This window comes from Populus nigra, chromosome 10 (assembly GCF_951802175.1).
Source record: "Populus nigra chromosome 10, ddPopNigr1.1, whole genome shotgun sequence".
NCBI lineage: Eukaryota > Viridiplantae > Streptophyta > Magnoliopsida > Malpighiales > Salicaceae > Populus > Populus nigra.
The window spans coordinates 15277519-15303990 of NC_084861.1; the positions used below are offsets into that span (position 1 = coordinate 15277519).

Below are 26472 nucleotides of genomic sequence, written 5' to 3' on the forward strand. Positions count from 1 at the left end.
GTTTATACAAATTTGTCCAATAATCCTTGAATTTGCATCTTCTCTCTATTTTGGAGCATAATAGGGTACAATTAGATCTTGAATTTCCTCAAAAAAAATGCAGCTTTATTCTTCGGCCTATTTTCTCCACGTTGCCAGCTTTTATTTTATTTTTTGATTTTTATTTTAAAAGAAAGTAAATTTTTTAGGAATAACCCAGAATTGGATTATGACATTCACCAAGGAATCTGAAATTCCATGTCCACTTCTAATGTATATACAGCATGCTGGTCACCAGTAATTCAGAATAGCAGATCACTCTTACACAGACTTAAAAAAGCATGGCATCGAGTATGGAACTGGAATTCAATTTGTGCAAGAATAGAAGACTGTTCAGTATATCAACCATGCAGATGGCCTAACATTCAACTCGCAGTGATGCAAGGATGGTGTGCTTTAACACCCCAGAACAGGCACCAAGGTTTTTAATTACAAGTCAGACATTCGAACACGGTTTCTAAGTACAGATCTATTTATATTCAGTGATGCAAAGTGTCTATGATATTGTGGGAAAAGAAATTTAAATCTATTAATTCATAAGTACTGTAACAGCAATAAGAAATATTGACTGAACAACCCAGTTTGTTGTGCAAGGTTTGCCCATTGTTAGCACACACGCAGAGTAGAAAGATATCTGTGTACATAAATCCTTGTAGTAGTTGATGAACATATTCTCAAGGAGACAAAGGTTAAGATAAACAAATCACTAGACAAGCGCTAGTGTACGAAAATTCCATGTACGCCGTCGAAGTGGACTTCAAATAAAAAATATACTAAAACATTTTGGGTGGATTAGAGAAGTGTGTTTTTTTATCTTTTTTCCATTTCGGTTCCTTAACTTTTGTTTTCATCAATTGAGTCCTCCACAGTACCGCCACCCTCCACAGAAACAGAAACCCAAAACACGCGTTCCTTTCTATAATAGGTAAGATTACCAAGTGATCGAGAGGTCCTAGGAATTTAAGAAACCTTTCAAAAACCGTGTCTCGTTACCTTTACAATTCATGCCATACTTTTCAGAAACCTTGTCTTGTTACCTTATTCACAATGCCTATATATAGGGTTGCCACTTCAAGCATTTCCAGTCAACAAAACATACTGGTTTCTCATATAGCGAGTGACACGCATAAACATACAGATACGTTGAGCCGTGAGAGTATAATCTGGAAATGGCAAGCCCAAGAGCGTTAGGGACTGCTTTCCTGATCTTGCTTATTGCAGACATCGCCTTCGCTGCTAGGACACTGCAGTCAATTAGTGGAGGCGGAGGTGGAGGGCAGGGAGGAGGTGGTGGTGGTGGATCTGGATCAGGACTTGGGTCAGGTTATGGTTCTGGGTCTGGATCCGGGAGCGGTGAAGGATATGGTGCTGGTGGTCGTGGAGGAGGCGGGGGCGGGGGAAGTGGCGGAGGCGGAGGTGGTGGCAGCGGCGGAGGCAACGGGTCAGGTTCTGGCTATGGGTCTGGTAGCGGCTCAGGCTATGGTTCTGGTAGTGGGATAGGTGGCGGCAAAGGTGGTGGTGGTGGTGGTGGCAGTGGAGGTGGTGGTGGTGGTGGTGGAGGTCAAGGCTCTGGATCAGGAAGTGGGTCAGGCTATGGAAGTGGAAGTGGAAGCGGAAGCGGTGGTGGCAAGGGTGGGAATGGAAGTGGAGGAGGAGGAGGAGAAGGAGGTGGTGGGGGTGGAGGAGGAGGAACTGGCTCTGGCTCTGGCTCAGGTTATGGTAGCGGGTCTGGTTATGGCTCTGGATATGGAGGAGGGAAAGGCAATTAAAGCTTGCCATGAACACAGAGGATACCTTTTCTTTTGTATTCTGAAATAAAATTGCAGGAGCTCACACATAGCATGTATCACTATCGATTAAGTCACTTTTTCAAATGCTATAAATAAAAGAACACATTTTACTCTAAGAATATATTTTATGGATAATCTCTCCGCAAAACCAAATCAAATGCGAATGTATCGTTTCCATAAGAACAATTAGATGTCATCACAAAAAAAGGAATTTAAATAAAATTAAAAGAAAAGAGCTTGTACTTTCTAAAATTGAAAATCTCCTTCTGGAGCTCAGGATATATAGACGCAGTGCTAACTTTGAATGCAGTGGAAAAAAAAAACATGTTACAAGTGAAAATACTCAACCTCGATCCATGACTGTCAAAAAGAATTTCTGAGTAAAAGTCTGACCTGGTTAATAGAGTCGAGTCATCTTCGGTATGAAAAATTACTTGCCTCTCTCTACGGAAATGTCACACGGAGTTTTTGATCCCTCACCGAAGGCGGCCAGTAGGCCATTAGAAGTTGCATAGTGAGCTTTACAACCACAGAACCACAAGTCCTATTAGTATTTCATAAAATGACCATTCTTCGAATCAGAAATGTCCCATGCATGGCAATTATTGGCATTTAATGCTCACAGTCTTAAGACAAACTATAATTTCAAGAAAACTATTGCCATTTGCTATTAAAATTATGGGAGAAAATAAAGAGAGGATATGTTTCAAGTCAACTACTTTAGTAATCAGTAAAGATAATTCAGAATAGCAGGTCCCCAATAACAAAACAAAAAAAAAAACCTTTTTCTTGTTCCACTCAGATTATTAAAGCACACCAAAAATTCATGAGTTTTTTTTTAATTAATAACTCTAATGGATGCCTTTTAAAAAAAAAAAGGAAAGAAGAAGTTTTTAAGATTGTAATAGTTGCTGAATGTACAGTTCTGTTATGAAATGCCTTGACTTGGAAGTTGAATGAGTATTCTGTTTAAAGCAATTTGTAAGTTTTCAAAACTGAATTACTTGGCAAAAAAATTAACCTTTTTCATATGGTTGTGTATGGATAATACTTTCAGTCTTTATGGCTCTAAAAGATGGGCACAGGTCACCGAATTTACTTTCCTGGAAGTTACTGCTGGCTTGGATTCCATCGCGGAGACCATAACGATGGTGCCGCCTTTGACGGCCCTCAGGGACGATAGCCCATGCTACTCCACCAACTAGGAATGCATGAAATAGTACACCTTCTAGCTTGGTCTTGACCAGAATGATGATCCAAATGCCGATGCCATCATGTCTTCAAGAATTCGTCCTGGGATTGCGAGAAGGGATTTGCGTGAGGATGATATCAGGGTGTACGAGCTTTATACGGATTCACTAATAATTAATAAGAACCAAAGGGAAGGAGAATGATGCTCGCAGCTTTTATCATCTTCATTAAGAGCATATTCCCATCTGTTTTCTAATAATAACTTCGTGTTTGATTAGGCCATCCTAATCTGCAGATGTATTTCCTCATGAGCAAGTTTGTTTTTTATAGAAAATGTTATGAATCGCCTGCTGTAGAAGGGTTTTGGCCGCACAATTGTTCCTCAGCTTATATCTAACCTCTTGTTTTTGTTCTGTTTTGGCCTAAAAAACAAAAAGAAAGAAGTTGTGATGAGCTTCTAGTATTTAAACAAATTCCAAGAAAACTTGAGTAGGTTTGCAAACGAACATCTCGAAAATGTACACTTGACCCTACATCGAAGAACTTTTACAATTTCTATGATTTTTGCATGAGATCTGTCCATGAACTCTTACAATATTGCTATTTTGCATGGAGCTTTTATAAAATAAGCTTAGAAACTTTTACAATATTGCTATTTTGCATCTCATAAAAACTTTTGCTTTTATGAGAGGGTGCAGTCTGCAGAGTGTAGAGGCTGAGGCCGAGGTTGTATCTAATTAGGCCTTCTGCAGCCTTTTTGGTGGGGGAGACTTTAAAGGCCTTGCAAATACGGGCTTGGAGTGATTTATTTTAAATAAGCTTAAAATCCCAGCCCGTGTGAGCGTAACAATCACGCGTGGCTTCCGAATTGTATTAAACGATCTCCTTAATATTCTCTCTGTTTCTGTTGTAATCAAAGATTAGGGTTTTGATGTTGATGATTTTAAAAAAAAAATTACTAGCAATTCAATTTGCAAGATTTTGGGTCTTTGGCATCTAAACAGAAAGAAAATATTTTATGATATTTACTGATGAGACTGGATAAATTTACCTCTTCGATTCTACTAAGAGTCTTATATCTCATTATTTTTATTTAAAAGTTGAAATTGATAAACTAAATATTTGATTATATTTTTTTCAATTATTGAACTAGTTCTTAAGACGAAATTATCATAGATTTGGAAAATATGAAGAAACTATTTCTACGCGCCAACCCATATGAAGGTGGAAGGGGAAAAATGTGTTTGGTATTATGTTAGCTGTTGTGGTTGTGCATGATTTGAACAAAGTTGTTTTATAAAAAATACTTTTAGTTAAAATTGGTTTGAAAAAATAGGTGTTTGGTTAAAATTGTGGTTGAAATTGAGTTTGAAGAAAAAATAGTTTAATGTGTTTGGTTAAGAATGCTTTTGAAATTGAGTTTGAAGAAAAAGTAGTTTAATGTGTTTGGTTAAAAATGCTTTTGAAATTGAGGTTATAAAATAATTTTAAAAAATATATATTAATATTGATGGTTTTTAATTTAAATATTGTAGATTTAACTATTATTATTATATCATGAAATAAATAATACTTTATATAAAATATTTTTTATTGTTCCATTAAATTTTTTAAGAGCGCAACATAGGTAAAATATAATCAAGAATAAAATTGAAATTGCGATTAAATTCTACAAATATTATGTCATCAAACGATCTCCGTTTAATTTATGTAGTGTCATTGAATAATATTTAACACTAGTTTTTCGAATAAAACACAATTAAAAATTAAAAATATATTTTTTATTTTGTTAGATCGGACCCGGTTCAATGCATTTTTAGCGTTAAACCGGACCGGTCTGGCCAAATCAGTAAAAAAACTTATGAATAGTTGAAGATGCTTCACTGTTGATTAAAGAAAACCCATGAAAAATAGAACATGTGGAGCATGCTCCACATTAATCTACACCGCTCGATTTATTGCATCCCTAATTTATTGGACTTTCGTATTTCTTTTACGCAATTTATTTTTTCCTTCTTAGAATTGTAACCTCTGGTTGATGCTTGTCTGAGGGGGTGGGTGCATGTGAGCCCATAAAAAGGGCGAAGTCTAGTAAAAAGAAGCATTTTAATAGAACAGAGGATTTTTTAAAAATGTTATATATATATATATATATATATATATATATATATATATACACTAAAATAATATTTTATTTTTAAAAATTTATTTTTTATATCAATATATCAAAATAATTTAAAAATATTAAAAAATTAAAATTTTAAACTACATTAATAATTAAAACATTTCAAAAATATAATTGCACCAAATTAAATCAAACTCTGCCTAAGCTGAGCTTGCATAACATGCCTGGGTACCACCTAGTTATGTGATGTTAATGTGATTTGGAAACTCTTACAGAGACCTGGCACTTTCCAGCTAAACTAAGATATTTATCTTTTTTCTATTATTATTTTCTTTTATCTCTACAATATATAAGACTCAATTTTATATTAAGAAGCTAATTCAGATTTCAAAATAGGTTTAAAAGTTTTGAGCTTTGAATTGCATTGTTGGATAATAAAATATGGTTGCGTGAGGTGCATTTCTTTTTCAAATATATTTTTTGTTTGAAATTTAATATATATATATATATATATTAAAATTATTAAAAACACTAAAAAACTTTAATTTAATATATTTTTATGTCAAACACACTACTACAACGCTTCCTGCCACCATAAATAAAAGATACTCGTATTTTTTATCAACAACATGTATCCAGTACATCATATGATATTTAAATATAACAAATTATTTTATAAAAAGCTTTTTAGTTAAGATTGGTTTGATATTTATATATGTTTGGTTGAAATTGAGGTTGAACAAAAAATAATTTAATATGTTTGGTTAAGAATGCTTTTTAAATTGAAGTTATAAAATAATTAAAAAAGATATATATTAATATTAATGGTTTTTAATACAAAATATGTCATCAAGCGATCTCCATCTAATTTATGTTATGTCATTGAATAACGTTAAACACTAATTTTTGGAATAAAATAAAATTAAAAATAAAAATAAAAATTGAATTTTGTTTTTTACTGGATCGGATCCGGTTCAATGCATTTAGCCTTAGACTGGGCCCGGTCCGGCCGAAACAGTGGAGAGTGTCTCCACTATTCATGTGAAAACACTAGTTTTTCGAATAAAATACAATTAAAATTTAAATTTTTTTTACTAGGTCGAACCTGGTTCAATGCATTTAGTTTTGAATTGGACCTGGTCCGGCCAGAACAGTGGAGGGTGTCTCCATTGTTCACGTGAACAGTAGAAAATGAATTAATTCACTCTCCACTACATGGGAGAGAGGCTGTGTTACAGGAACGCAATGAGCAGCATGCAAATTCTGCTTTAACAAAATAGTTTTCAATACAAATAATGGTAGGGTCCACGTATAAAATTTACCGCTGATTTTGTAACTAAACAATATATTGCAACTGTTAAATAATAAACGCTGCTGCAAATCGAGCTCTTTATCAACAACATGTATCCGGTACATCATATGATTTCTAAATATAACAATATTTTACTTAATTAGTTGTTGGATGAGTTTATTTAATTTGGTTCTTAATTAAATCTTAATTCTAAGAATCAATTCAACTTCATCTCTATCAAGTTTCAAAAGCTCTCTAATTTCAGCATGTTTTTAAATTTGGTCTTTCATCTTATATATTTTAAATTTTGTTTTTAATTGATCTTTTTTAATTTTTTAATTTCATCCCTGTTTTCAACTAAATTTGACTCTAGATTCATGCACTTTTTTGCGAAAAGGTTCATGGTCTTGATTAATTTCATCAATTTGATCTTTAATTGATCCTAAATTTTGATTTTTTTTATAATTGTGTCCCTGATTTCACCTAATTAAGCTTGAAAAAATTAAATTTGATCATTTAAAATTTCAATCTTCTCAATTAAACCTGAATTAAACTTTCAAATTTAATTTTTCACTAATTATACCCCTAATAAAGTTAATTTAACCAATTAAAAATATAATTAAATTCTAGCATCTAATTAAATATTTTAATTTTACTCAAATTAATCAAATATTATTTTCTCCATCGGTTAGGTATAAGAGAAAGTTTTCATGCGTGGACGTGTTCAATGAAAAAACAAATGATGATAAGAGATGGGGGGGGGGGGGGGGGGGGGGGCGGCATATGGCAGTTCAATTTGTGCATCATCAAAACATATCGGGCAAACTTGTTTCTATATTTGAAAAGCTTGTCCACAGAATTACAGCTGATAAACGTTATGCTCTGTGTGCGATGAACTTGGAGACTAGAACCGATCCTAATTCCTATACATTAATTAAATGCCTGTTCTCTGGTGGCCATCTCGTCGGATGAAATTATAGGGTACTGTACGTATGGACGGACTTATTATGCCTGCGGTCATCCTCTGTGACACAGACAACATGCGGCTGGCTGCACAAATTAATAGACCTTGAAGAGACTCGTACAAATAATCCCCGATTATTTGTATTTTGCAAACGTAATTTATTTACGATCTCAAATTAAGAAATGGTTTACAAAATAGTTTAGGCTTGCAAGGAGATACTTTGCAAATAAAGACTCTAACCACCTCTAAGATCAGGGTGGCCTAATTAAACACAAATTCGTAACTAGAAACTGAAGGAAATTTATTCTTAATTTAGATAATAGAAAATGCAAGCATCCTTCTCCTTTCGTGCGTGCTTCAATTAGCGAATCCGTATAAAGCTCGTACACCCTGAATATCATCCGCACGCAAATCCCTTTTCGCAATCCCAGAAGGAATTCTGGAAGACATGATGGCATCGGCATTTGGATCATCATTGTGGTCAAGACCGAGGAGATGTCCTATTTCATGCACGGCAACAGATTCCAGGTCCATCTGGTTAGGTCCTGGGTTTTCACTCCAATTTTCATCCGCATCGAAATGGAACATTGCATTCCTAGTTGGTGAAGTAGCATGGGCTAAGGTCCCTCGAGGACCGTCAAAGGCGTTACCATCGTTATGGTCTCCGCGATGGAATCCAATTACAATATCTGCAGGGGAGCTACCGCTAACTTCCTGAAAAGTGAATTCGGTGACCTGTGCCCATCTTTGAAAAGCTTTTGCGCAGATGGACCTTATGTTCTGTGCAGCCGGGACTTGGACATTGGAACGAAACGTGTACGTCAATTGCCTTTTTGTCCATCTAGGATTTCGAGGAAAGAAATTGTAGTGAGCTAGTGTGTGGATGGACTTGTGAGTATGGTAGTGCTTTGTGCCATTGACAACATCCGGCACGCCACATCTAGGCTGCATCATTTCGTGCACTGTACTATTGTCTAGGCTTCCTGTAACGTTCAAATGATGGTTCTGCTGATATGCCTTGATTGCAGACTCTAAAAGATCATCAAACTCATCGTCATTGGCATGGTTATGGCCCTTCTTTCCTTGATGACCGTAGTTCAAGTATCCAAATTTCTCAAGATATCTTTTGAGCTCATGAAGCCCTTTGACAGATCCATTCTTGTGGCATCCCTCCAGGTGTTTGACGAACCCAAAAGGATCTCCACTTGGTTTTGATTGAATGGTGCATGATTGCATCGCAACAAGAAGTAAAATGGCTACAAAAATCGGAAAACTTCTAGCTGTCATTGTAGACATCAAATCTAGGACTCTCCTTCACTTGTGGGTTCGAGTGGAGAACTTATGGATGCTAGACATTGATAATCTGGCTTGTTTATATAGCGCTCCTGCCGGGCAGTTCCCTTCCAATCTCGAAATTTTAGCTTCCTTGTTGAATGGGGCAAGTCTTTTTGCCCGTTAAGAGGGTTTAGAGCGTGTTTGGCAGTGTGGTTGCGGGTGCTTTTCAAATAACTTTTCGTGCTAAAATGCATGCCAACGATGTTTTTTTATTTTTTAAAAATCATTTTTGACATCAGCACATCAAAACGATCCAAAACGTACAAACCATATTAAATTTTAACAAAAAAAAAAACAAAAAATTTTCAAATTTTTTGGGAACGCGGCCGCAGCCGCGTTCCCAAACGGTGCCTTAATTGGTTTGGTTTGGAAACGCGTCCAGACGTTGTTTTTCTAAATTTTGAAAAAGTAAATTTGTGAAATCTTAAAAATTCTCTCCTTTTTTTTTCTTTGTTTTCATCAACCCCAATGGACCACTAAATTGTCTGTGATTGTAGTATTTGTCAAGTCTTCCTTTATAGAACCTAGAGCATGGAATATGGAATTAAAACTCTTGTTTGTTTGACCAAAATATAGAATTCATGAGTTCTTTATACTTGATAAAACTTTTCTTTTCTTTTCTTTTTTATCCTCATTACTCGTACTGGACACCCTGGAATGAAAATCAAAATCTCCGACTCGACCCTCAGAACCACCAACTCTGATAGAAGCAATCCGGAGCCCTTTCTTCGTTCTTTCCAAGCTCAAGCTGTTGAGTTTCTTGTATCCATCTTTCATGTACCCGGTTCTTTATACTTGATTTAGTATACTATTGTTATCCAGGAAAGGGGTTTTGATTAAGTTTTCTCCATGGGTTCCGTGATTCCTTATGCCTTTCTTTCGTGTTGTTGCATTCAAATTAGGCTAAGAGATGGTTGTTTAGATGAATGTAGAAGGCTAATATAGATCCTGTCCTTATTCATCAATTTTATTTTTTAATTATGTATTATTGTGTTGGGAAGAGAATTTGAGCTCCTTCTTCCGCATGGGGACGGATGGCCCTTTTCTAGAATTTCCACTGTGGGAAAACATACAACTCAAGTAGCAAGTCTTCATTACAAGTTTCCCGTGGAAACATATATAGTTTTTCAATTCAATTTTTGTCAAAAAAATATTATTTTTTCTATTTGTTAGTCTGCATGAGTTGACGTAGTATTCCTGGATTGATTTAGTGGCCCAACTGTCCCTATTTTGTCTGGCAGCTATACTTCAAATTCTTTATAACAAAGTTTTTTTTTTTTCCCCTTTCTTTACAGGCTAACCCATTTTGTTCGGTGCCTATCTTTTGTATGCTAGAGGCTACAGTTGGGCATTTATCCAGTAACCATCTTTTTAGACGTTGAAACTGGGTTTTCACCTAAAAAACCCTTACAGAAAGGCAGGTGTATGGGCTCTACTTCAGCCCAAGTAGGTGAAGAAAATAGAAAAAGGAATTAGAGGCCCAGACTCCGGTAATAATTCAAAATTTATTCAATTTGAGTCGGTGAAAATACATTATTTATCAAACTTGTTCTTATTTTTTAAAGTTTTTTTTCAAGTTTATGTGATAAAGAAGAATGTGATTAGTGAAATTAATTTTTAATGTATCAGCTTTGAAGTAAATCACATTTTAGTGTGATGTGCAAGTTCATATATATATATATATATATATATATATATATATATATATATATATATTATAAAAGGAGCATATTCGAGTACTTTGTTTTCAGCCATACTTGGGAGCTAGCCTCTTTCATTGGTTAGGGCTTGTTCAGGTATATGAACATGAAACTCCACATAAATATACAGTGCCTGAACCAGGAGATATTCTCGTAAAGGTATCCATTATGATTTTTCAGGCATAAATTGACAGAAAGCTAACATGTTGTTGATGTTCTTATTACATTTCAATAAGAGGCGTTAAGGTATGGTTTTCAGTTTTGCCGTAGGTTTTGTCATTCATGGGCTAAATTATTGAGACAGCTTGAATTGATTGAAACTTCTGTACTGATGTAGAGGTTTTATAATATTATTGGACCGCTCTTGCTAATTTCAGCTGGGTTTCGACCATCTGTGCTACATAATAGCAGGTGATTTGGGGCCGGGGCTTAGAATTCTTATTTTAGAAGAAGAGAGAATAATGCCCCCAGCTTCCTACAGATAAATTTTCCGAATTTAGTTCTAATTGCCACTGCTCTTTTGGTTGATTGCATAGCTTGAAAAATTAAAATCTGGTTAGCAAAATAGGCTTTTGTCAAACTCCAAATTCCTGAACACTAATTATATCTAGAAAGAAACATGCAGACTGGATAACTTCAATTGCAATTATTCTACAATTACAAGGAGATAAGATTATGTGGAAGTGACTTCTTCACATATTTTAAAATCCGCGTACAAATCCTTTATTTGCTAATACAATAACAGGTATAATAACCTTTTAGTTATATGTGGCTTTTAATCAAAGTCCATAGAGGTCACGGATACCTTCGATGTCATCCTCTTGCAGACTCCTTTTTGTCTTTCCATAATCAAAGTATGGATACATGATTGCACCTGGATGGTCTCCGCTGTGACCAAGTCCGAGCAAGTGACCTATTTCATGCACAGCGACGGATTCCAGGTCTAGCTCTTGACGTCCAGGATTGCTGCTCCAAGTTTCATCAGCATCAAAATGTAGCATCCCGATAGTTGGTCTAAAACCATGGGCAAAGATTCCTCCAGGGCCATCAAATGGCTCATCATCTCCGTGGTCTAGTTGGTAAAAGGCAATTTTAATATCAGCATCGGCAGAATTAGGCACTTCTTCGAACGTGAAGTCAGTAACTTGTGCCCATTTTTGAAAGGATTGTTTGCAAACAGACCTTATACTCTCTGCACCAGCGACTTGGACAGTTGCGCCAAACGTGTACTTCAAATTCTTTTTGGACCATCTGGGGGCTCCAGGGAAGAACGAATAGTCAGCATTGGCCACCCCATCAGAAGACTTGGAACTTTTGTGGTGCTTTGTGCTATTGAAGATATCAGCCACACCACATCTAGGCTTCATCATTTGATTCACAGTACGTTTGTCTAGCCTTCCAGTGACTTCCAAATGAAAGTTTTGCTGATAGGTTCTGATAGCAGACTCCAAACGGTCATCGAACTCGTCATCGTCAACCTGGTTCAGGTTCTTGTTACTTGAAAGATCATAATCCAAGTATCCAAATTTCTTCAGATGCTGTTTTACAAGGTGCAGCTTGGAAACAGATTGACCTTTTTGGCTTTCCACAAGGTTCAGGATGGATTTGAATGGATGATGCCCAGTTGGTTCTGATTGGACAAATTTTATCAGAATCACCAGGAGAAGAAAAAGGGATACTAGAAATTTGAAGGTTTTTTCAGCCATACTTGGAAGCCTCTTTCAATTGGTTAGGACTTCTTCAGGATGAACATGAAACTCCACATAAATAAATATATAGTGCCCCAACCAGAAGATATTCTCCTAAGGGTATCCATTATGTTTTTTCAAGCATAAATTGACAGAAAGCTAACATGTCGTTGACGTTTTAACATTTCAATCAGAGATGTTAAGGTATGGTTTTCAACTCTTCCATAGATGTTGTCATGTATGGACTGAATTCTTTCAATTATTGAACATCTTGATCACACTAACAGAATTTTTACATTTACTAACAGAATAGTCTATTAGTATTTGTACTTTCAGTCTATTGACACGAATTTTATTAATAGACTCACGAACAAAAATATTTTATTAAAAAAATTATCTTTGATGGTTTTTAATTTGTTAATAAATTCATTAATAATAAAATTAGTGATAAATTTACCAACAAATAAAGGGCATCAAAAAGTTAAATATACTGAATTCATGAATTGATTGAAACTACGTAGTGATGTAGAGGTTTTCGTTATTATTGGACCAATTATACAAATTTCACTTCAAAACAGAAATATTTTGTTTCTTTCAATATAATAAAATAATTTTAAAAATTCTCCACAAATTTTTTATTTGTTGATGGTGAAGGTTCCTCTTTCATAACTTGAATAGACTGGAATCAATACACAGTGTGATGTGATGATATTTTTTAGCCTTTTCACATCTAAATATGATGTAATGATATTTCTCATGATCAAACAGAGCGAACCATAAGTGATTAGTTGTAAATTAAGGAACAAATGTGTGGCTGAAAGCCTAAAACCATTCCACATCACTCAATTATTATTTTCTCCATCGGTCAGGTATCAGAGAAAGTTTTCGTGCGTGAGATTAATTTTTTTCTTGATTGGTTCTTAAAACAGGTCACTCATATCCATACCTATCTGTTCATAAGATTGTATTTTTTCTTATAGCCTTTCTTTAAATTCAGATTCTAGATAATGATGATGAAAGCATGCAGTTTACCTAGCAATTAAAAACAATACCTCGAGAGAATATGTAATTATTTGTGATGATTTTTTTTTCTTTCAATAAAGAAAATTGTTCATAGGGTCACTGCTCACCGTTTTTAATGGCTCAAGTGGCTTGAAACGACATCCAAACAATACGAGAGGGGTAATTCATAGTGTCGATGCTCATTCAAAACGCATTAACACATGCCTGTAGTTGTAACATTCTTCCAATTGGAGAATTATTGGACAAACAAACCAAATCCTACAGGAAATCAGCCTGTGGTGTCCTGCGTGTGTTATGTACTTTCCATTCTTCAAAGGAATGCATGTGTAATGCCGGCTTAGGAATTTGAGTTAAGCTGAGGTGGTCTTCTTGTTCAGTATAAGCAAGATAGCTAGGTTTGAACTTTGTTTCATGCACCATGCCAAGAAAAAATCCTTGGACGTGTTCAATGAAAAAAAAAATAATGATTGTTCGAGTTGTGGGAGAGAGAGGGGTTGCATATGGCAATTCAATTTGTGCATTATTATCAAAACAAATTGGGCAAACTTGTCTCTATATTTGAAAAGCTAGTCCACAGATTGCAGCTGATAGACGTTATGCTCTGTGTGCATCTGTGCGATGGACTTGACCACTAGAACCAATCCTAATTCCTATACATTAAATGCCTTTTCTCTGGTGGACATCTTGGGTTTCGTCGGATGAAAATATAGAGTACAGTGTGGATGGAATTATTATGCCTTCGGTAATGCTCTGTGACACAGACAACATGCGGCTGGCTGCACAAATAGACCTTGAAGAGACTCGTCCAAATAATCCCCAATTATTTGTATTTTGCAAACATAATTTATTTACGATCTCAAAGAAATGGTTTACAAAATAGTTTTAGGCTTGCAAGGAGATACTTTGCAAATAAAGACTCTAACCACCTCTAAGATCAGGGGTGGCCTCATTAAAAACAAATTCGTAACTAGAAACTGATGGAAATTTATTCTTAATTTAGATAATAGAAACTGCAAGCATCATTCTCCTTTCGTGCGTGCTTCAATTAGCGAATCCGTATAAAGCTCGTACACCCTGAATATCATCCGCACGCAAATCCCTTTTCGCAATCCCAGAAGGAATTCTGGAAGACATGATGGCATCGGCATTTGGATCATCATTGTGGTCAAGACCGAGGAGATGTCCTATTTCATGCACGGCAACAGATTCCAGGTCCATCTGGTTAGGTCCTGGGTTTTCACTCCAATTTTCATCCGCATCGAAATGGAACATTGCATTCCTAGTTGGTGGAGTAGCATGGGCTAAGACCCCTTGAGGGCCGTCAAAGGCGTTACCATCGTTATGGTCTCGGCGATGGAATCCAATTACAATATCTGCAGGGGAGCTACCGCTAACTTCCTGAAAAGTGAATTCGGTGACCTGTGCCCATGTTTGAAAAGCTTTTGCGCAGATGGATCTTATGTTCTGTGCAGCCGGGACTTGGACACTGGAACGAAACGTGTACGTCAATTGCCTTTTTGTCCATCTAGGATTTCGAGGAAAGAAATTGTAGTGAGCTAGTGTGTGGATGGACTTGTGAGTATGGTAGTGCTTTGTGCCATTGACAACATCCGGCACGCCACATCTAGGCTGCATCATTTCGTGCACTGTACTATTGTCTAGGCTTCCTGTAACGTTCAAATGATGGTTCTGCTGATATGCCTTGATTGCAGACTCTAAAAGATCATCAAACTCATCGTCATTGGCATGGTTATGGCCCTTCTTTCCTTGATGACCGTAGTTCAAGTATCCAAATTTCTCAAGATATCTTTTGAGCTCATGAAGCCCTTTGACAGATCCATTCTTGTGGCATCCCTCCAGGTGTTTGACGAACCCAAAAGGATCTCCATTTGGTTTTGATTGAATGGTGCGTGATTGCATCGCAACAAGAAGTAAAATGGCTACAAAAATCGGAAAACTTCTAGCTGTCATTGTAGACATGAAATCTAGGACTCTCCTTCACTTGTGGGTTCGAGAGGAGACCTTATGGATGCTAGACATTGATAATCTGGCTTGTTTATATAGCGCTCCTGCAGGGCAGTTCCCTTCCAATCTCGACATTTTAGCTTCCTTGTTGAATGGGGTAAGTCTTTTTCCCGTTAAGAGGGTTTAAGGTTTGGTTTGGAAATGCATCCAGACGTTGTTTTTCTAAATTTTGAAAAAGTAAATTTGTGGAATGATAAAAATTCTCTCCTTTTTTTCTTCTTTGTTTTCATCAATCCCGATGGGCCAATAAATTGTCTGTGCTTGAAGTATTTGTCAAGTCTTCCTCCATAGAACCTAAAGCATGGAATATGGAATTAAAACTCTAGTTTGTTTGACCAAAATATAGAATTCAGTTCCACGGTACTGGCTTCATGAACCAAGAGAATGGAATACAGAGAACGATTTTTAAGATTACGTACCATAAATGAGATTGGAAACCAGATATTTGGAATTGAATCCGAGCTGAGTTAGTAGTTGAATTGTTCAAGATTTTGATTTGTGAAATGCGTTTAATCCGAATAATTTTTTTAGAAATTCAGTTCATCCAACTTGATCGAATCCAAACCTAACGGGTCTAACTGTGAGGGGAAAAAAATGTAAGAATTAAACACTGCCATCCAGAATTTTGTTTTTTTTTTTTTTTTTTGATCCTCATTACTCGTACTGGACACCCTGGAATGAAAATCAAAATCTCCAACTCGACCCTCACAACCACCAACTCTGATAGAAGCAATCAGGAGCCCTTTCTTCGTTCTTTCCAAGCTCAAGCTGTTGAGCTTTGTTTCCTCAATCCTCACAGCCACCAGGAAAGGGGTTTTGATTAAGTTTTCTCCATGGGTTCCTAAATTTCTTTACGCCTTTCTTTCGTGTTGCTGCATTCAAATTAGGCTAACATGTTGCTTTAGATGAATGTGGAAGGCTAATATAGATCCCGTCCTTATTCGTGATTTTTTTATTTAATTATGTATTATTGTGTTGGGGAGAGAATTTGAGCTCCTTCTTCTGCACGGGGACGGATGGCCCTATTCTAGAATTTCCGCAGTGTGGGAAAACAGTCAAGTCAAGTAGCAAGTCTTCATTACAAGTTTTCCGTGTAAATATAGTTTTTTTCAATTCAATTTTTGTAAAATAAAATTATTTCTTTGACTTTTTAGTTTCTAGTTTAATAAAAGTGAAAGAATACTGAATTTAGTGACAGAGAAAAAAAGATGTTGGTATCAATTCTGATCAGTAAAAAAATTAATTTTAATGATAAAATATTCTATTCAATTCAACCAGAAGAATTCAACTAATATTTCTTATCTCCGAAATTATTTTAAAAATCAGATCTAAACTCATGAAAAGTTTTTTATTAAAATTGATTTTAGATTTTGTATTATTTCTGTTTTTTTAATGTTTAACTCGATGAATTAACCGAATTATTCAAATTTGATTATATTAATATCAAAAATAATTTGAAATAAAACTTAACTTATCTAAAATTATAAATTATCAAGTTTATAACTATGATTAAAATTCACCAATGTGTACAGAGAGACAAGGGTCACTTTCTAGCAACTTGCGATTCGAGGAGAAAGAAGGGACATGTGGTGGCATTTTGCTAGAAATGATCATGTCATGTCATGCTAAGAAATACTTCATCCTGATTGAACAAGCCTTGTTGAAAAAATATGATGATTATGTGCGTTTTCCAGGAAGTCCAGGAAGTCACAGGAACAGTGGAGAGAAATGGTCAGCAGGAGGAGGAGGATAGAAATTAATATCCCACCTTACATGAGATGTGCCTATCTAGAAAGGAAAATATTGAAATATATTAAAATTATATTTTTTAAAAAAAATTATTTTTGAGATTAGTTAATCAAAACAATTATATTTTAAACAATATAAATTATTCTTTTCAGTCCAACCAATTCAGTCCAATTAACCTCAATTCAGTCCAATTGAATTCAATTAATTCAACTCAGCCCAATTTAATCCAATGATTTTGTCAAATTAATTCCATTTAATCCCTAATTAATTAATTATTCAGATTCTCTAAGGGTCCAAAATCCCAGCTGATTGTACTCAATCAATTTTCTAGCAAACTTTGAATGCAGTGGAAAAAAAAAACATGTCACAAGTAAAAATACTCAACCTCGATACATGACTGTCAAAAAAAATTTCTGAGTAAAAGTCTGACCTGATTAATGGAGTCAAGTCATCTTCGGTATGAAAAATTACTTGCCTCTCTCTACGGAAATGTCACACCGAGTTTTTGATCCCTCACCGAAGGCGGCCAGTAGGCCATTAGAAGTTGCGTAGTGAGCTTGTTGATTGTGAACAACTCAATGCTAAAATAGTTAAATTCCTCTGATTTGTAATGGAAACAAGATCATAGATAGATGATACATCTGCTCTCACTTATTTGCCTCATATTCTCGCAGATGATCCGCCTTCTCCTCCTTTTTCATTACTTTTATTTTAGATTAATTATATTCAAATTTATAAATATTTAAATTTATAAAAAATATTTGATTTTTATATTAATTTATTTTATTTTAATTATTTTTCTATTTCTGTTTAATAGTTTTTAAAAATATATATATTTTAAATTATTACTAACATGGCTATGGATGGTCTAAGACTATTGGTATACTCTAGAAAATTAGAAAAGAATTATTCAAAATGTCACCGCCACTATTTACTCACCAATGGAATAACATATGGTCTATTTGGCGGTTATATATCAAATTCACCGAAGAAAATACCGACGGACAAAAAAGATTATGTCGGTGATATGTAATATTCATCGATGGAGATCTTGGTGGAATGAAGCGTGTTAAATTTTTTTTGCGTGCTGTGTCTGTCAGTAAATCTATCGATAAAATTATTACCGACATATCACAAATCACAGACGAGAGTTTTTTTGATGAATGATTTATGTCAGGGAGCCGATCAGGAAAATTCATCCCGTCAAACTATGAGTATAAATATGAACAGAAAATTCCGTTGGAGATAGTGCTCTCTTCAACAATCACACCAAAGTTGAAAAGGATTGGCATTTGCTATTAACATGTTTTGTTCAAGAAAAAATGTGGAAGAAAAAAAAAAGGATATGTTTCAAGTCACAACCACTATTAATTAGTAAAGATAATTCAGAGTAGAAGATCCCCAATAACAAAAAATAAATAAGTACTGTTCTTGTACTCTTACATAGACTTATTAAAGCATGCCATTAAAGGATGTGATGATCTGTGCATGTATATGGAACTGAAATCCAATCTGTGCAAGAATAGAATACTGTTCAGTATATCAACCACGCAGATGGCCTAACATTCTGCTAGCAGTGATGCAAGGATGGTGTGCTTTCATACAGTACCAGAACAGGCACCAAGGTTTTTAATTATAAGTCAGACATTCGAACGCGGTTTTTAAGCACAGGTCTATTTATATTCAATGGTGGAATATGTCTATGATATTGTGGGAAAAGAAATATAATTCCAAGCTAGTGTACCAGAAATAAGAAATATTGACTGAACAACCCAGTTTGTTGTGCAAGCTTAGCCCATTGTTAGCATACACGCAGAGTAGAAAGATATCTACCGCTAGCGGGTCAACTAGTTATGCTTAAGGAGACAATATCGTCAGCATAAATCACCGCAGGACAGCTACCAGTACATGGAAAACAAATACGTGTACTCAAGAGTGGAGCTCAAATATGAACAGAATGATAAAGAGTGGGAAATGCATGCTATTGGTCCCATCGCCGAAGTCAAATATTACAAGACACTTCTAAGTCAAAAAAGAAAAGGTGGGGATAAAGCTTGTATTCTATTGCATATACACAGAAACAGACGGTCCTCCACAGTACCGCCACCCGACCACCGATGCCCTCCTGTAAAAGTCAAGATTAACAAATGAGAGGCACTAGAAATTTAACAAACTTTTCAGAAACCATGTCTCGTCACCTTTACAATTAACGCCGAACTTTTCAAAAATCCTGTCTTGTTACCTTTACAATGCCTATATATAGGGTTACCACTTCAAGCATTTCCAGTCAACAGATCATACTTGTTTCTCATACACTGAGTGACACGCATATTAAACATATACATTGAGCCGTACGTGAGAGAATAATCTGGAAATGGCAAGCCCAAGAGTGTTAGGGACTGCTTTCCTGGTCTTGCTTATTGTAGACATCGCCTTTGCTGCTAGGACACTGCAGTCAATTAGTGGAGGTGGAGGTGGAGGGCAGGGAGGAGGTGGTGGTGGTGGCTCTGGATCAGGACTTGGGTCAGGTTACGGTTCTGGGTCTGGATCCGGGAGCGGTGAAGGATATGGTGCTGGTGGTCGTGGAGGAGGCGGGGGCAGGGGCAGTGGCGGGGGCGGAGGTGGTGGCAGCGGCGGAGGCAACGGGTCAGGTTCTGGCTATGGGTCTGGTAGCGGCTCAGGCTATGGTTCTGGTAGTGGGATAGGTGGTGGAAAAGGTGGCGGCGGCAGTGGCGGCAGTGGCGGCGGCGGCGGCGGTGGTGGAGGTCAAGGCTCTGGATCAGGAAGTGGGTCAGGCTATGGAAGTGGAAGTGGAAGTGGAAGCGGAAGCGGCGGTGGCAAGGGTGGGAAAGGAGGAGGAGGAGGAGGAGGAGGTGGTGGGGGTGGGGGAGGAGGATCTGGCTCAGGCTCAGGCTCAGGTTATGGAAGCGGGTCTGGTTATGGCTCTGGATATGGAGGAGGGAAAGGTAATTAAAGCTTGCCATGAACACAGAGGTTACCTTTTCTTCTGTATTCTGAAATAAAATTGCAGGAGCTCACACATGCGTGGATATTTTCTGTTGGCGAGCAACTGCAACTGTGCATGTATGTCTACATATAAATCTCTTAATAAAGTCACTTTTTAGAGCACATTTTACTCTAAAAGTATATTTTATAGATAATCTCTCCTCAAACCCTAATAAAAAGTGAGTATATCATTTCCATAAAAACAGGATTTCATCACAAAAAAGAACTTCAAATAAAATTAAAAGAAAGGAGCTTGAACTTTTGAAAATGTCTTTGACTTGAGAACAATCCGACGGACAATGGTGTAGGGATTCCTGAAGCCTGGAGAAAATATATGGGTGGAAAAGAATTCCAAATTTAACCATCCACGTTAGAAGAACCTAACACCTATTTTTGGGAATCACCTCACCTCTTCAGTCTCTAATTTGTTATTGCTAATCTAGTTGCTTTTAATTTATCCAGAATACATGTCTGTTCTCCAATCAATTTATAACACGGGTCTATCTCATTTTGATTTCAAGTTTAGTTTTCTCCACGGTCAAGTAATTACGAATCAGAATTCCTGTAAACTTTTTTTCGCAGAATGTTTCAATCCTGAAATGATTTCATAGCTTAATGTTAATCGATATAAAAGTAGCAATCATCACATTGTAAATTTGTGACCGAAATTTATTGATTTCAAGTTTGGTAATCAGTGGAAATATGTATTACTTCGACTATATATGAACTTTATTCATGGATTTTCATGTGCATTGTAAATAATAAAAAAAAGGGGGAGGTTCTCCCCTCAAACCCGACAAATGAAGGGGAGTCCTCAATTCTACGTATGACAGCTACAACCTTTCCAATTTTTGTAGCCATTTTTCGCCTTGTTGTGATGCAATCACACACTATTCAATCAAAACCAAGTGCAGATTGTTTTCGAAGAAACTCTTTGTAAGCCATGTGCTAGCATTTTTCGCTGCATCTGAAGGGATTGTTTTTGGAAGATTTGGCTGTAAGATTTATAAATATGTGAAAATTCTGGAGGTGAATTTCTTGGCTAAGCTCCTAAGAAGCTTTTGTTACCTTCTCAAAGTTCATTTACAGGTGTATTCATGCTCTATCTGTATTTGTATCTCATTTTAGTTATCATATTTGCTTCAAATTGTCCATCGGGTGTCGAATTCAAGCACCCAATACTGCTTCTAACAGTTTGTGACCGCTACATGTTCATTTTAAACTTGTTCTTTGTGGTATCGGCATAGACATGATGTTTATTTTGAGCACTCGGCTTCTTGTTTTTTCAATTTGTCTTTGTAATATAAAGATGATAACTAATTACAAAAATATACATATGTTCTTATTTCTTTTACACTATGCTTTTTAATGTATTTTAATCTTATTGGAAGTTGTTCTTACGAGTTTGACGTGCCTAAGAGATTTTGTGAATTGATTGATAAAAGATAAGAATTTCTGCATTTTACGTTTCAGACCATACTTCTTCTAACAGGTTTTTCATCGAGTTATAATTTCAGAATGTGAGCATTTGATGTGTAAAAGTTAAAAGTACACATATAAGGCTTTTGAGAAAGATATCATGGGCAGAAATTCGAGTTCATTTGGATCTCTAATCAGACTTGCAAAATCGAGCTCATATCCTACTTAAAGCAGGATTCTCTCTTTGCACGCTACAGATTCAAATGAGCATATCTAGAGCTACAGATATTAAAATCATACGATTCAAAAGCTAAACATCATCTACACATCTAGGAATACAAATTTTATGGGGGATGCCGAGTCAGATAAAATCGTTTTGAAGGCAAACATTTAGGCACAAGCTAAATGACAAGATTGGTCTCCTGATCTGATGAGAAAACTAACGGCGAGGAGCATCCCATTATGATTGAGAGTCTGACATAGAAATGATAGGGCATAGGACCCAAGAAAAGTGCAAATCAAGTCTCTAACATTTCATGAATGAAAGAATACAGCTGGAATGGCCGGATATTACAAGAAACCAAGTCAGAAAACAAAGTCTAAGTGGCAGTAGAGTCTAAATTGCAGCAGAATTATTACAGCAGCAGAGTTAGATTTCAACACAAATTCTGAGGGATTTAACTAATCTTAATGGCCAGATAAAGAAGAAGGAATACGTAATATTAAGGACTCCTGATCAGGAGAAGAATCCTAACGAAAGACAGCAGCTGAGGGAGGGAATAAAGGAAACAAATCACGTCGGAATACTCTCTTCTTCTTCTTCTTCTTCTCTACAACGTGCTTTTCTCTTTATTTGTTAATTTTCCAGCAACTATGAACTGAACTTTGGCTTTCAGTTCAAGGGGAATAGACACCATCCTCATTATTAAGTTGTGAGAAGTAACGTTCTTCCCATTGTAATTCTTTCATATTCAAGTACTTATTTATCCTTATTTCATAATTATGCTACTGATTTCTGTTCATGCTTATTGAATTGTTTTGAGATGGTATATATGTGCTTTCTAGTTTCTTTCAATTCATAATTGTTGTCGGGGACTAGAATAAGAAGAAACAAAGGAGTTAACTTGATTGCTGGAACTATCACTTTAATTTATTAGGGAGGGGTACGCCAAGTTAAATTGCTCAAGCTTTTGAACGATTGCTTCGAATAAATTTTACAGACTTTTCTCTTAAGGCTACTGCCGAGTGAATTAAAGTTGCTTTTCAATATTAAATTTGCTTGATGGAAAAAAAATGATTAGAAAGCTTTATCTAATTACTTTACTCATAATCTTCTCGATTCCCCTTAACTTTAAAAGGCATCAAATTTGTTTTCTTGAATTGAAATGATATTTATTTTACTTTGATGATCAATAAATTTATGGGAACGGATGTCTAGACCTTTGAACTGAGCCAACGCCATATTAATTTAGTATTTTTATTTTTAGAATTTTGTTTCTTTAATTTTTTTATTCAAATCCCCTGTTCTTTTTTTATTTCAGTATGTTGTAGGAAGATTGAATGAAATTTGTCTTGTGTTCGACCTGCTTTTCACAATCATACTACAAATTTATTTTATTTATGAAAGTAAAGTTAAAATTACATTTTAGCGGTTTTGAAGAGGGACCAAAAGGCATTTTCGTTGTCTCGGGCCCGGGCACTATATGGATTTCGAATGGCAATGCAGAACATCCATCCTGGTAGAGCTTTGTTCTCTGATTCTTTTAAACAGTACATGAAAACCTTGCTAAGAGGATTAGAAGTACTGTCTGGGCCTGTGTTCCTGTTGCAACACATCCTTTTAACGATTTCTCACTCTTCTCCATTTTAAGTTCCAAGATTTTTGCAGAGAGACGTGTTGCTTTTGCTTGTAGTATCTTTTTTCTCAGGAAGGTAACGTTCTTTAAATACAACAACAAAAGACTGTTATATGTTATTTGTGATATTTGATCTTTCTTTCTTTTTTTTCCTCGTATTGCATTCATATATATTGCATAGTAAGATTTTATACAATGTTTGTGTATTGTTGGTCTCTGCTTCTGCGGTGTTTTCTGGCATAAAAAGAGAGCCTTGATGCCAAGTTTGACATTCTCGAATGGACTGATCTAGAGATGAGGGGCTGCGTTGTGAACTTTGCTTGCCTTCTTTATAGGTGAGATTTTTCTCTCTTGTTCTCTTTTCTTTATGTATATTTTAATTGTTGGCTTCAATACTTGAGCCACTGTTAGATGTACAGCTCTTCTAGTGGTCCTAATATACTTACTGCCCTTCACTGTCGCGGGGGCGACGTCTTCTAGCGACGGCGAAGGCTCCTGACATGCCTCCTGATGAGAGGTGTTGTGTGTTGGAAAGGGTTTTTGAATTTAATCATAAAATTATGATTAAACTTAGTCGTCACCTAGTATTATGGTCACTAGGAACCTATGGTTTGCGAGAGTCTGAGTAAGGGACTGATTGTGTAAGGCGAAGACGCATCACCCCCAGTGCAACCTACCTAAGGTAAACTGCATTGTTGTTTGATTGTTTTTTCTAAGTCGGGTTTCTATTCTTTGGTCTTTTCTAATGCTCAAAGCAGATCTCTCTTCATGAGAGGGTTTATACCTTATCGGGTTAAATCCTAACCATTCTGAAGTCTAAATTTTAGAATCGCACGTTTATACCTTGTATCTTTAATACTTGAGGGTGTACTTTATCGTGTAATTTTACATCCATAAATATTAAAATTTACATCTGGATCATAAAAAAAGGATTGGAAATTTTTTTGACATGTTGGTCAAATCCTAATGGATAATCATAAACTGGTTACGATATCCATTTTTTATTTTTTAAAACATGAAAAGATACAATTTTTGTTTTTTTTATGAAAAATATGGTTGGAAAAATTTCAGGATTTGGCCGTATGCAACAAAATATTTTTTTTATTTTTGAAAATGTTTTGAAATTTTTTTATTTTTTTAGTTTTTGAAGAAAACCGGGTATTTTAATACCGGATTTGTATTTTACAATGTAAATATATAACCCGATATCATGAAAAATTGGTAGAAAAATATGCGAGAAAATCACAATTTTCTTTGAAATGATTTTTTTGATAATTTTTGGATTAAAAAAAAAAGGTATAGTCCACTGCATGAATAGTGGACATGAATTATAATTCACGACCACTGTTCATGCGTGAACAGTAGGACGTGAATTATAATTCACGTCCTCTGTTCACTAAGTGAACAGAGGCAGCGAAGAAGAAGGGGAAGGGGAGAGAGGGCGGACAAGCTGACGTGGTGGTGGTCTGGCCGAGGATGATGATGTGCTGCCGGTGGTTGAAGTGATGGAGGCCAGCGTTGGCTATGGGAGGAAGAAGAAAAGGTTGCAGAGGAGAGAGAAACGGTGGAAGGAGAAGAGGGAGAGAGTCGCGGTGGCTTCTTGGTGGCTGGTTGGTGGTAGAAACGGTGGCTGAGGCTGTGACAGAGATGGTGGCTGGCGGCAGAGGAAGCAAAAGAAGAAGAAAGAAAAAAAACGCGCGTTAGGGGCTGCAGAGAGGAGAGAAAAAACAACGGTGGCTCTTGATGGTCTGCTGGTGGTTGCGCTGGCTTCCTGTGGTGGAGCTGAAGGTGGGAAGACCGGTGATGAGGGTGGTGGTGGCTGAAGACATGGTGTAGAGAGGAAGAAAAGAGAGGAAAACAGAGAGAAAGTGGCAGAAACCGGTAAGAGGCTGATTTTTTGGCTTATTTCGAACCCAATTTTCTCCTCCCTCAGGCCATGAAATCCACCTCTATTTATAGGCGGTGGAAAAGAGCAATCTTTTCTACATAGAGGAAAAATTTTCAGCCCTTGATTCGGTTGGGAAGGATCTCAACCGTTGGCTCAAAGTAGGCACGGTACACTGTCAAATATGCAAAAAAAACTGCCTGAGTTGGCATGTTTAGGCCGGCTCCGACGCCGATTAATTGTCATTCAGACTGAAATATTGATATGGAACTGTAGAGGAACTGTAGAGGATCATTTTCGTGCAAGTTTGGTTAAATTTGGTGGACTTTATATGAACTAAATGCACCTGCAAAGTAGGTAACCTGAGCAGTTATTTCAGAGATTTAAAGAAAAAGATGAACAGTTCCAAAGTTCTGATTTTGGCCAAAGTTCATTTCAGTCCTTCATCTTTCAATTGCTTTCAATTAAACCTCTAATTGACCCTAAAATTTTGTAATTAAGCCCCTGATGAACTTCAATTGGAGCCCTGAAGTTACGCGCCTATTGCGATATGGGCCTTGGTCTCGGATTTCTTCAATTTAGCCCCTAATTGACCCAAAAACTTCAATTTTCTTGTAATTTTGCCCCTGATTTCAATATATTAACATGGTAAAAATTAAATTTCGTCTCTTAAAATTTCAATCATCTCAATTAAGCCCAAATTAGGCTTCCAAACTTATTTTTTCACCAATTGAGCCCCAAATAAAATTAATTTGACCCATTTAAAGTATAATTAAGTCCTTGCACTTAATTAAATCCCAAATTAATTCTGGAACATAATTAAAATTCAATTTGACTCATGATTAAATCAATTTAGCCTATTAAAAATTTAATTATGTCCTTGAACTTAATGTTTATACAAATTTGTCCAATAATCCTTGAATTTGCATCTTCTCTCTATTTTGGAGCATAATAGGGTACAATTAGATCTTGAATTTCCTCAAAAAAAATGCAGCTTTATTCTTCGGCCTATTTTCTCCACGTTGCCAGCTTTTATTTTATTTTTTGATTTTTATTTTAAAAGAAAGTAAATTTTTTAGGAATAACCCAGAATTGGATTATGACATTCACCAAGGAATCTGAAATTCCATGTCCACTTCTAATGTATATACAGCATGCTGGTCACCAGTAATTCAGAATAGCAGATCACTCTTACACAGACTTAAAAAAGCATGGCATCGAGTATGGAACTGGAATTCAATTTGTGCAAGAATAGAAGACTGTTCAGTATATCAACCATGCAGATGGCCTAACATTCAACTCGCAGTGATGCAAGGATGGTGTGCTTTAACACCCCAGAACAGGCACCAAGGTTTTTAATTACAAGTCAGACATTCGAACACGGTT

At 36.1% G+C, this 26472-nt stretch overlaps 5 protein-coding genes across 5 annotated transcripts; 2 read left to right on the forward strand and 3 right to left on the reverse strand.

Moving 5' to 3' along the window:
- Positions 1-1113: 1113 nt before the first annotated feature.
- On the forward strand, positions 1114-3223 carry LOC133705789 (putative glycine-rich cell wall structural protein 1). The gene is made up of 3 exons (XM_062131172.1): positions 1114-1551; positions 2887-2948; positions 3077-3223. Exons 1-3 carry the CDS (start codon positions 1209-1211, stop codon positions 3221-3223), a joined length of 552 nt encoding a protein of 183 aa, XP_061987156.1. The 5' UTR covers positions 1114-1208.
- A 4311-nt stretch (positions 3224-7534) lies between these two features.
- LOC133706004 (metalloendoproteinase 5-MMP-like) lies at positions 7535-8857 on the reverse strand. Its single transcript, XM_062131498.1, has one exon. The coding sequence runs from the start codon at positions 8694-8696 to the stop codon at positions 7758-7760; it is 939 nt and encodes a 312-aa protein (XP_061987482.1). The 5' UTR covers positions 8697-8857; the 3' UTR covers positions 7535-7757.
- A 2357-nt stretch (positions 8858-11214) lies between these two features.
- On the reverse strand, positions 11215-12141 carry LOC133705790 (metalloendoproteinase 3-MMP-like). Its single transcript, XM_062131173.1, has one exon. It carries the CDS (start codon positions 12139-12141, stop codon positions 11215-11217), a length of 927 nt encoding a protein of 308 aa, XP_061987157.1.
- A 1815-nt stretch (positions 12142-13956) lies between these two features.
- Positions 13957-15191, reverse strand: LOC133705930 (metalloendoproteinase 5-MMP-like). Its single transcript, XM_062131383.1, has one exon. The coding sequence runs from the start codon at positions 15124-15126 to the stop codon at positions 14188-14190; it is 939 nt and encodes a 312-aa protein (XP_061987367.1). The 5' UTR covers positions 15127-15191; the 3' UTR covers positions 13957-14187.
- Positions 15192-19294: 4103 nt separating this feature from the next.
- LOC133705791 (glycine-rich cell wall structural protein 2-like) lies at positions 19295-25024 on the forward strand. Its single transcript, XM_062131174.1, has 3 exons — positions 19295-19886; positions 19952-20004; positions 24866-25024. The coding sequence occupies exons 1-3, from the start codon at positions 19295-19297 to the stop codon at positions 25022-25024; spliced, it is 804 nt and encodes a 267-aa protein (XP_061987158.1).
- Positions 25025-26472: the final 1448 nt, after the last annotated feature.

Coding starts and splice junctions, on each gene's coding strand:
- LOC133705789 (XM_062131172.1), top strand. CDS start 1,209: ATGGCAAGCCCAAGAGCGTTAGGGACTGCTTTCCTGATCTTGCTTATT. Junction 1,552..2,886: donor TGGGATAGGTGGCGGCAAAG/GTGGTGGTGGTG, acceptor TAATACTTTCAG/TCTTTATGGCTCTAAAAGAT. Junction 2,949..3,076: donor TTTCCTGGAAGTTACTGCTG/GCTTGGATTCCA, acceptor GGTCTTGACCAG/AATGATGATCCAAATGCCGA.
- LOC133706004 (XM_062131498.1), bottom strand. CDS start 8,696: ATGTCTACAATGACAGCTAGAAGTTTTCCGATTTTTGTAGCCATTTTA.
- LOC133705790 (XM_062131173.1), bottom strand. CDS start 12,141: ATGGCTGAAAAAACCTTCAAATTTCTAGTATCCCTTTTTCTTCTCCTG.
- LOC133705930 (XM_062131383.1), bottom strand. CDS start 15,126: ATGTCTACAATGACAGCTAGAAGTTTTCCGATTTTTGTAGCCATTTTA.
- LOC133705791 (XM_062131174.1), top strand. CDS start 19,295: ATGGCAAGCCCAAGAGTGTTAGGGACTGCTTTCCTGGTCTTGCTTATT. Junction 19,887..19,951: donor TGGATATGGAGGAGGGAAAG/GTAATTAAAGCT, acceptor ATAAAATTGCAG/GAGCTCACACATGCGTGGAT. Junction 20,005..24,865: donor GAGCAACTGCAACTGTGCAT/GTATGTCTACAT, acceptor GGCTGGCGGCAG/AGGAAGCAAAAGAAGAAGAA.